A 10,429-nucleotide genomic window follows, 5' to 3' on the forward strand; every position below is an offset into this window, starting at 1 on the left:
CCCTCCTAGGCTTGGTGTGCGAGGGGAATGTGGGAGTGTCTTTCTCCTTCTCAGTCAGGGGCCACAGTGAGGGGTTTCCCCCTTGCTTTTCTCACTTGTGTGCGGCCCCTGACTGATTTTTCTGTGCATCAATGGCCTTCAATGCAAAAAAGGTTCCCCGCCCCTGCTGTAAATCAACCAATAAGGAGGGTTAGGTTTGCAGGCAGAGGAGGTTTCACATCACAGATCTTTTGATTTTAAGAGAATTTAGTGTAGAATATTGCCTTGCAAACTGAAATAGTCCCCCCCCCCCAGTATCCAAGACCTCCCCCACTGCAACTTGAGCTCCTCATTCTGACATCTGTCACCACTGAGAACAGCTTCTCTCCATCCTCTTTGGAACCTCCCATTCTTGTGAATAACTATTTCCCTAGGAGGGTGGTGAAGTACTAGAATGGGTTACCTAGATAGCTGGTGGAATCTCCATCCCTAGAGGTTTTTAAGTCCCGGCTTGACAAAGACCTGGCTGGGATGATTAAGTTGGGATTGGTCCTGCTTCTAGCAGGGGTTGGCCTTGATGACCTCCTGGGGTCTCTTCCAACCCTAGGATTCTATGATTTGGCACCAGTAACAAAGCAAGCTTTAGCCATATTAACCCACCATTCTAGGAGAGAGCTTTATGTAGGAGCCAAAAGGAGTTTGGTCTTAGCAGAAATTCCAAGTGCCAGAGATCAGCACTGAGACTACCAATAAAGGAGCTTAGTGACAATCATGACATGGATTCAGAACAGATCATTTCACACAGGCCTCATACATGATAACCTTCCAGCCTTTGCTCCGCTGCTTTGGATTTAGATAAATGTCAGGAAAGTGAAAGATCCTGAGAGGGGACTAGATGGCTTTCAGTGTCACTGTAGCTAGAAATGGCTTACCTTAAAAGCTAAGTTGAAGTCTTCAGAATTGTGCACTATAACATCTCCAGAAGAAGAGCCCCACACATTAATTGTACATGGAATCAAAAAGTCGCCAGGAAGAGGTGCTGTGGGAACTTTACCTAAACCATCAGTTACTTCTCGACCAGGATCAAATCTATCGATTGTCAGTGATACACCTTCACCGTCTGGGACGAAAAGCGCCATGGCAAAGAAAAACAGATGTGAATAAATACACTGTATCTTGCATCCTGAAACCTTCTAGTCCAGTTCAATGACTGAGGCTTGCTCAGTCACCAGAAATGCAGAAACAAGTCAGTGACAACTATTTAATAACAAATTCATATAGGTTAAAAAAAAAAAAAAAAAAAGTGTTACCTTCCTCCACTGCAAGAGTGCCAAGAAAAAAACAGGAAAAGAACTTTTTTTCACTCTGTTTAGCATGGCGATAGGCAAGACGAAGAGCCTTCTCCATCATTAATAGTTTGGGATTTCTGGGAGGAGGAAAAAGAGACAATAAATGTGTTTAATACCTATATTGTTAAAAAATATTCATATGTATATGAACAAGAATATTTTAGGTATAGTTTGGAAAAACATACATCTTTTGTCCTGAATAAAGTATTTCAAAGAATAAACCAACATTTTACTGCAATTAAAAAAAAAAAACAATCCCATACCCTGAACAGGTAGAGATTTGGATGTTGTTAATTAACAGGAAGAATAGTGGAATCTAGGTGCTATCAGCCACTCAAAAGTTTTTTACCTTGAAGTTGCATGTTTAGTTTTCACTGTGAGCTATTCATGAAGAACATAAGAGCAAGAGATAATTGTAGACTGACACTGTCCGTGTGAATGGCTATTAGCCAGGATGGGTTGGAATGGTGTTCCTAGCCTCTGTTTGTCAGAGGCTGGAAATTGATGACAGGAGAGGAATCACATGATGGCTACCTGTAGAGTTCACTCCCTCAGGGTCACGTGGAATTGGAAACGGTTGGAAGACAGGATACTGGGCTAGATGGACCTTTGGTCTGACCAAGTATGGCCATTCTTAATGCACGTTCCAAATTATACCCAGTCACGGTTAGGAAACCATGCATTTTAAGTCTTAAAAATCTATATTGACCCAATGAATAGCTATTTCATAACTACACTGTAAAGGAGTCAGGCATATTGTGAGAAAAATCCATAAAGAGCAGATGTGTAACATAAGTACAGCCTGATCAACTGAAAAGTAACATGTCTATGAACTATTACAATGACTACTTTTGTATACAATCTGTTCAATGCTTAAATTTCAAAAAAAAAAATCTGATTAATCCTCCACTAAAAGAACATTTTTCCAATCTTTAACAGGCAATTATCTAGATTTAGTCTTTTTCGACTCAGCTCATACAGCTTCTCTAGGCTGCCATGAAGGCTGTCTTCAACTAGTACTTAGACTAACACAGGTACCTCTGAAAGGGGTGTTTCAGCAAACACAGCAAGGAGTCCAATGAAGTGAATTGTAACTCACAAAACCTTATTTCATAATAAAATTGTTAGTCTTTAAGGGTACATCTACACTGCAAGCATTATTCTGAAATAGCAAAGAGCTTGTCTACACTACAAGCCTTTATTTCTAAATAGTGTTGAGCTGGAGGACTTATTCTGACTCATGGTAGCCTTTCACAAGGAGTAAGGGAAGTCGAAGGAAGAGTGTTCTTCCTTCGACTTCCTGCTGTGTAGACAGCACCAAAAGCCAAGTTAAGCTATTTGGAGTTAAGCTATTTCGACTTCAGCTACGCAATTGACGTAGATGAAGTTGCGTAGTTTAATTCGACTTTAGCCCTGCTGTGTAAACATACCCTAAGGTACCACTGGACTCCTTGTTGTTAGCACTGACAGGTGCTAAAAGAGTTATCTATCTACTGTTACACTGCTACAGTTGTAGGATTTTTCCTCTCCTAATATTAATGCTGCTAATGGACTTCGTTTGAATAATCAAACTTTTGACATTCTCTTTCCATGTTACCCTCTGAAATCGTGAGTCAGAGCTTTTCTTCTCAAGGGCATGTCAGTGCAAACAGACACTCCCTCTATTTCTTCCCCCAACTCATCCCCCTCTGCACAATCCCAGATCTGACACACATTGCCCTAGGAACGGAAGAGGGCCAGGCTTTGCTTTCTGACTTCTTTTAAAAGGAGTATGTGTCAAAGCTTTCGACATTTTATTTAATTAGAATTTCTGGGTTGAGTTTTAATGTAGTTCACCATTTTGGCATTCGCTTTGTTAGGATCACTCTTTCCTGCCGATGAGTGCTGGTAGAGGACAACTAGCCCCTGAAAACAAGAGGTTTGCGATCATCTTTGTACCTTTCAGTTTTCTTTCACCTTCTTCCTCAAAGGGCAGGTATTTTTCACAGGGACCTCTCAATCCTGTTGACCATGCCAATCCACAGGGAAGGGACTCCCCAGCACTTTAGAGGAAAGGAACCCTCTATAGCTAGATATTTATACTACGCTCACTGTGATTTCCACTCTAACATTCCTCTGCTTCCTTGTAGGATAGTTCCTACTAAAAGCATGGAAGCAATGCAGCAGTAAGCAAACCCCTGTTCTCTCCCCAGAAAAGCAGGGAGAGAAGATAAGTACTTAGTTTTGTCAGAAGAACTAACACACACGGATATCTGCCATTGGAGGAAGATGCTGTAGACAGCCCTTCTTCAGTCGCCCCTTGAGATGATGTAAAGTTCCAGTATACAGTTGCTTTTGCAGGGGTGGCGCTGGGGAAATCAAGACTCCCTGTCTGTGAAAGCATATGGGATGAACAGATCCCTACAAAGGTTAAGATGCCACATCATAACACAACTCAATAAAGCTTTATCATACACATGTGCTAAGCAGATATTGGAATAGTCTTCAATAGGGCTGAAAAAGAAATATGCCATAGCAAGGATAGAGATGTTAAATTTAGTTTATCCATCGACTAGTCAATAAGTGGGGAGCTGCAGCAGGGTTAGCTCCTGTCGGCTCTTAATCCATTTAAAAGGCTGGTGCACAGAGTGGAGGGAGGAACCCAGCTCGAGCTGGGACAGCTGATTCCCAACTCCCGTTGGGTACTCCCGCTGCACTTTAGCCTTTCAAATGGATTAACAGCCTGTTGGCTATTAATCCATCTAAAAAGTAGAGGCACGTCTGGGACTAAGCACAAGCCGGGAATCAGCTGATTCCCGGCTCCCGCCCTGTCCCCACTACCGCCCTGCCTCCCGCAGAGAGGATGCTGGAGGGAACTGAGTTTTAAGCTTGCTCCTCCCAGCACTGGCTCCTGCTCCCCCACCTTGCTGCCTCTGATAGAGGCAGCAAAAAGGGGGGGGGGGGGGCACTAGTCCTTCAACTATCCAATAAGCTTTTGCTTATCGGATAGTCGTCTAGTCATTTACATCCCTAAACCAGAACGTAACTTGTGGAATAGTGTTCCCTACATACTCACAAGAGCCCCTTCTAATTTAATGTTCTGTATGTCAATGATGAACAAGTCTAATTTATACCTGTAATAACTGATGTGTGAAGCAATAACATCTCCCACAGGTGTTGGATCCCAAAGTGCACATTTTGACAGAGGAAAACTGAATGGTACCATCCTGCTTGAAGGAATTCTGTAAAAAAAAAAAAAAAATAATAATAATAATGAGTAATATACTAACCTTAATATTTTTAGCTTTACTTTATACAGTTTGGGTTGTTGGGCCAGAAGATGAATGAAGAAACCCCCACGTCTTAATATCAAAACAGGTGAAGCGTAAACTTTTCCCATGAACGAAACAAGGACGATAACATGATTTTCATTTATTTTGCCATTTTAAAAGGACAAATTGCTACAGTTCCTTCATATGGTGTCAGGTGTGCACGCCAAAGCACTAACTGCTTTTAGATAAAGCTTGAGGAATTAAGATGTTCTAGATAAAAAACTGGAAAAACTAAAACATACCAAGAAATAAGTGATTTTCAGCTTATTTAAAATTAAGAAAAACATTGCCAAAAAGTCATCTTTCTAGTTTCCTTGATAGTTTTCCACTAATCCTACTTTAAATTTAGAATATACTCTATTTAAAAAAACAGCGTGTTTTGAGGACTATTTAAAAAACAATTCTACCTGAAGTCAAACTGCATGTTACACAAAGGCTGTGTCTACACTGGCACCTTTTTCCGAAAATGCTTAAAACAGAACAGTTTTCCGTTATAAGTATTTCCGGAAAAAGAGCATCTACATTGGCAGGATGCTTTTCCGGAAAAGCCCTTTTTCCGGAAAAGCGTCCATGGCCAATGTAGACGCGCTTTTCCGGAAAAAAGCCCCGATCGTCGTTTTCGCGATTGGGGCTTTTTTGTGGAAAAGACTACTGTGCTGTTTACACTGGCCCTTTTCCGGAACAGTTTTCTGGAAAAAGGACTTTTGCCCGAGCGGGAGCAGCATAGTTTTTCCGGAAAAGCAGCTCATTTCTTACAGTAAATCATCACTGCTTTCCCGGAAATTCAAGGGGCCAGTGTAGACAGCTCGCAGCTTATTCTGGAATATCAGCTCCTTTTCCGGAATAAGTGGCCCAGTGTAGACACAGCCAAAGAGTATTACTGAGAGTTTTGTGACAACAGAACTCAGGACATTAAGAAGCTGTAGCTACTCAAAGGTTAAAAAACTGTACACTTACAAATTTTATTTTATGATTTCTTCAAGTTAACAGAAGTAATCTGTTAGTAATCCATATAACGTGGTTCATAACCCACTGTTAACATTTGACTGAAGACCAATTCAGGACTTCTTCCTTAAAATGTTTTACATTAATCAAAAATATACACCAAACACATTTATTTTAAACATAAGTAGTCTCATTAGTTTACAATATTTAGCGTCCAATCGTGAAAACTGACCAATGAGGATTAGGGTCTGTGGAGGCATAGGAATCCACCTGCAAAGATCAGACTGCAGAATAGGGCCTTCAACTGTGACATCTTCAGAAAAAAGACTGTGATTTAAGTCTATTTATGAAGCACCATGCACAAGGGGCCTCCAATCATGATTATGGTCTCCAAGCATTATTATAATATAAATAAATAAAGCATGATGGCATATACTTCATTGCAGACAATAAAACTGTGTTATTTGTAGGTCCAAATATCAAGAGAGACTTGCTTTCTTTGAATCCCTTGTAAGGAAATTATTAACAAGAAAAGCTTTCCATAAAGTAATTTCTCTAAAGGGGAGCAGATACCTAGGATTGGTTTGGTGATCAGAAACAGCACAAATAGCCTCCATGACTGCAGCGATCGATCCCCTGCAAAGAAAACAGAAGTCTCAGAGGGGCAGTCATGTTAGTCTGTAACTTTAAAAATGAGTAGTCGTGTGGCAACTCGGGCTATGTCTACACTGCACAGTTATTTTTGAATAAGCTATTCTGGAATAGTTATTCCAGAATAGTTTATTTCGAAATAGAATCACAGAGCTGGAAGAAACCTCAGGAGGTCATCAAGTCCAGCCCACTGCCCAAGGCAGGACCAACCCCAACTCAATCAACCCAGCCAGGTCTTTGTCAAGCTGAGACTTAAAAACCTCTAGGGATCGAGGTTCCACCACCTCCCTAGGTAACCCATTCCAGTACTTCACCACCCTCCTAGGGAAATAGTTTTTCCTAACGTCCAACCTAGACCTCTCCCACTGTAACTTGAGACCACTGCTCCTTGTTCTGCCATCCCTCACTACTGTGAACAGCCTCTCTCCATCCTCTTTGGAACCTCCCTCCAGGAAATTGAAGGCTGCTATCAAATCCCCCCTCACTCTTCTCTTCTGCAGACTAAACAAACCCAAATCCCTCAGTCTCTCCTCATAGGTCACGCGCTGAAGCCCCCTAATCATTTTGGTCGCCCTCCGCTGGGCCCTCTCCAAGGTGTGCATGCCAAAGCACTAATTACTTTTAGATTTCTCTTAAAGTTTGAGAAATTAAGATGTTTAGATAAAACACTGGAAAGACTAAGACATACCAAGAAATACGCGATTTTCAGCTCATTTTAAATTAAAACTAAGAAAAAAATTGCCAAAAAGTCATCTTTCTAGTTACCTTGGTAGTTTTTCACTAATTCTACTTTAAAGTTAGGATATGCTCTATTAAAAAAGCACCATGTTTTGAGGACCATCCTATCTATAGTGGGGGTCCCAGAACTGGACACAATACTTCAGGTATGGCCTCACCAGAGCCAAATAAAGGGTAATAATCACTTCTCTAGATCAGCTGGCAATGCTCCCCCTAATGCAACCTAATATGCCATTAGCCTTCTTGGCTACAAGGGCACACTGTTGACTCATACCCAGCTTCCCATCCACTGTAATTCCCAGGTCCTTTTCTGCAGAACTGCTACTTAACCATTTGGTCACCATCATATAACAATGCTTGGGATTCTTCCGTCACAAGTGCAGGACTCTACACTTGTCCTTGTTGAACCTCATCAGATTTCTTTTGGCCCAAACCTCCAACCCACAGGTTCCCAAACTGGGGGGGCGTGAGGTGACCCAGCCCCTTCTCCCCCAGCCAGTTCCTTTTTTTTTTTTGCTCAACACATTTTGCTGCTATGGAGGACGTGGGGGGGGGGGGGGAAAGGTTTCTCAAAAATACAAAAGGGGGAGTGATGCCAAAAAGTTTGGGAACCACTGCTTTAATCTGTCTAGGACACTCTGTACCCTATCCCTGCCATCCAGTATATCTACCTCTCCCCCAGCTTAGTGTCATCCACAAACTTACTGAGGGTGCAATCCATCCCCTCATCTAGGTCATTAATAAAAATGTTGAACAAAATCTGCCCTAGAGCCAATCCTTGGGGCACTCCACTAGAAACTGACAGCCAACCGGACATCGAGCCGTTGATCACCACCCATTGGACCCGACAGTCTAGCCAGCTTTCTATGCATCTTATAGCCCATTTATCCAATCCATCCTCCCTTAACTTGCTGGCAGGAATACTGTGGGAGACTGTATCAAAAACTTTGCTGAAGTCAAGGTATATACCAGCCACTGACTTTCCCATATCCACAGAGCCAGTTACCTCATCATAGACGCTAATCAGATTGATCAGGAACTACTTGCCCTTTGTGAATCCACGTGGACTATTCCTGATCACTTTCCCCTCTTCCAAGTGCCTCAAAATGGATTCCTTGAGGATTCCCTCCATGATTTTTCCAGGGACTAAGGTAAGGGTGTCTGGTCTGTAGTTCCCTGGACTGTCCTTTTTTAAAGATGGGCACTACATTTGCCTTTTTCCAATCATCCGGGATCTCTCCCGAGCTCCATGAGTTTCCAAAGATAATGGCCAAAGGCTCTGCAATGATATTTGCCAACTCTCTCAGTATCCTCGGATTCATTAAACCCGAAATAGTACATCTACACTGCAAGGAAGCCTCAATATTAGTCCGAGGCAAGCTTCCCTAAAGTAGATATGCGATCTCGATTTAGAGCCCCTGGAGGAATAACTTAAAATGGGCCTGGTGAGGGGCTATTTCGAAACAACAGAAATGGAGCATCTACACACGCCTTATTTAGAAATACCCAGGGCTCGCCGAGCCCCGCTTGCCAGTCGCGCTGTCCGGCGATCTGCGCATGCACAGATCCCCCGGGGCATGCACAGATCAAACTTGGTTCTTCTGGGTTACAAACTACTCGCCCGTGGCGAATAGATTGGATTATTTGTGGAGCCCTGGAAATAGCTATTTCGGAATAGGCGTTAGTCTTCGTAGAATGAGGCTTACAGAAGTCGGAATAAGCCGCCCGTTATTTCAAAACAACAGACTTGCTGCGTAGACGCTCGCATAGTTATTTCAGCATAACGGCCGTTATTACGTAATAATTTTGCGGCGTAGGCACCCCCTCAGACTAACAAAACGATGTAGACTCGTGAGCTTTTGTGGGGACGTGACCCAGGCATTACCCCAGGTAAGTGACCCGTGGACGCTCATGAGTCCATATATTTTTGCTCGTCTCACAGGTACCTCAGGAGAACTTGTTTTTAGAAGAAAATTAAATGGGGCCTCGGCCCGTGAGCGGGCTCCTGGGCACCACAGATAACAACGCGCACAGAGATCACCTCAGAGATCACCTCTGCCTGTAGCCAAGCCGTGGAGCCCGCAGGCCGACACGAACCCACCACAGCCTGCCCGCGACCCCCGCCAGACCAGGAGGCGGGAGGAGCCAGGCCGGGGGAGGGGACCCGGACCTGCCTTAGGGTGGCTCGGGGCATCCCCCCCACAGGCCGGGACCCTCCCGCTTCCCAACCCCGCGCTGGGCGGGGCGCCCCGGCCTCACCCTGGAGAGGGGCCCGTCCCCGCTTCCACCGCAGGCAAAGCAGCGACCCAAGGGGGGAGTCCGGTAACTGACTCACCTGAGCAGGCCCCTTCCGGGCGCTTGCCTGTGGCGGCTCCAACGGCGGCCCCGCCAGCCGGCCCCGCCAATAAGCACCACGCCCCGCCAGGCCCGGTAAGCCAATCAGGAAGCGCGGCGCGCAGCCCGCCTCCGGGTTTTTTGCGCCGGGCCAATCAGCACGCCGTTTCCACTCGCTCTTGGAACCAATCAGGTGGCACCCCGGGCAAGCCGGCGCTCGACGCGCGCAAGCGAAAAGGGATTTAAAAACACTACCGCTTTAAACGGTCAAGTCACCCAGAGAGCGAGAGCGCGCGGGGTGGGCCTGAGGAGGAAGGCGTGGCTTGGCGGCCATAGCAACGGGCGAGTCGTCTGAGGACCGAGATTTAAAGAGACACACCCACCCTAATTATATTAGAAGTAACGCAGAGCGTTCCATAGAATTCAGACGGACTCCTCTCTCCATAGGGAATCCAGAATGTGGGACAGGTGTGCGGGGCAGGATTGAGGGCAGAATAGATGGGCGGGAAATACCCCCCTGGAGCCCATACTGGACAACAGATGGGCTGGGTAGCACTGAAAGGGAAAGTGATAGAAATGTAGCTGTGTTAGTCTGGGGTAGCTGAAGCAAAATGCAGGACAATGTAGCACTTTAAAGACTAACAAGATGGTTTATTAGATGATGAGCTTTCGTGGGCCAGACCCACTTCCTCAGATCAAATAGTGGAAGAAAGTAGTCACAACCATATATACCAAAGGATACAATTTTAAAAAATGAACAAATATGAAAGGGAAAGGCACCTTTGTCTTGGCATCAGGTATCAGAGGGGTAGCCGTGTTGGTCTGAATCTGCAAAAGCCCGAGGAGTCCTGTGGCACCTTATAGACTAACTGAAGTGTTGGAGTATAAGCTTTCCTGGGCAAAGACCCACTTCGTCAGATGCATGGCTCTTTGCCCACAAAAGTTTATGCTCCAACACTTCAGTTAGTCTATAAGGTGCCCCAGGACTCCTCGCCGCTTTTGTCTTGGCAGTTTCTTTTGCACAACTCTTCCCAGAGCATTTTTGTTACACCCACTTTCAAGCATTGACAGATCTTTTCAACCTTCTAACAACCAGAAACAATGTCATGCTGCAACAACCTG

At 44.5% G+C, this 10,429-nt stretch overlaps 1 protein-coding gene across 1 annotated transcript in view; it reads right to left on the reverse strand.

The window, feature by feature from the left end:
• The window catches only part of STIL (STIL centriolar assembly protein), a 30,423-nt gene extending 20,873 nt beyond the window's left edge, over positions 1–9,550 (reverse strand). Inside the window, exons 1-5 of the mRNA XM_014575188.4 lie at positions 9,309–9,550; positions 6,158–6,220; positions 4,442–4,549; positions 1,290–1,405; positions 912–1,099 (exon numbers count right to left, since the gene is read on the reverse strand). Of these exons, the coding sequence (XP_014430674.3) occupies positions 912–1,099; positions 1,290–1,405; positions 4,442–4,549; positions 6,158–6,201 (456 nt within the window). The 5' untranslated portion in view covers positions 6,202–6,220; positions 9,309–9,550. The remainder of the gene's footprint in view (positions 1–911; positions 1,100–1,289; positions 1,406–4,441; positions 4,550–6,157; positions 6,221–9,308) is intronic.
• Between the last annotated feature and the right edge of the window lie 879 nt (positions 9,551–10,429).

Source organism: Pelodiscus sinensis, chromosome 9, assembly GCF_052426305.1.
Source record: "Pelodiscus sinensis isolate ZL-2025 chromosome 9, ASM5242630v1, whole genome shotgun sequence".
Classification (NCBI taxonomy): domain Eukaryota; kingdom Metazoa; phylum Chordata; order Testudines; family Trionychidae; genus Pelodiscus; species Pelodiscus sinensis.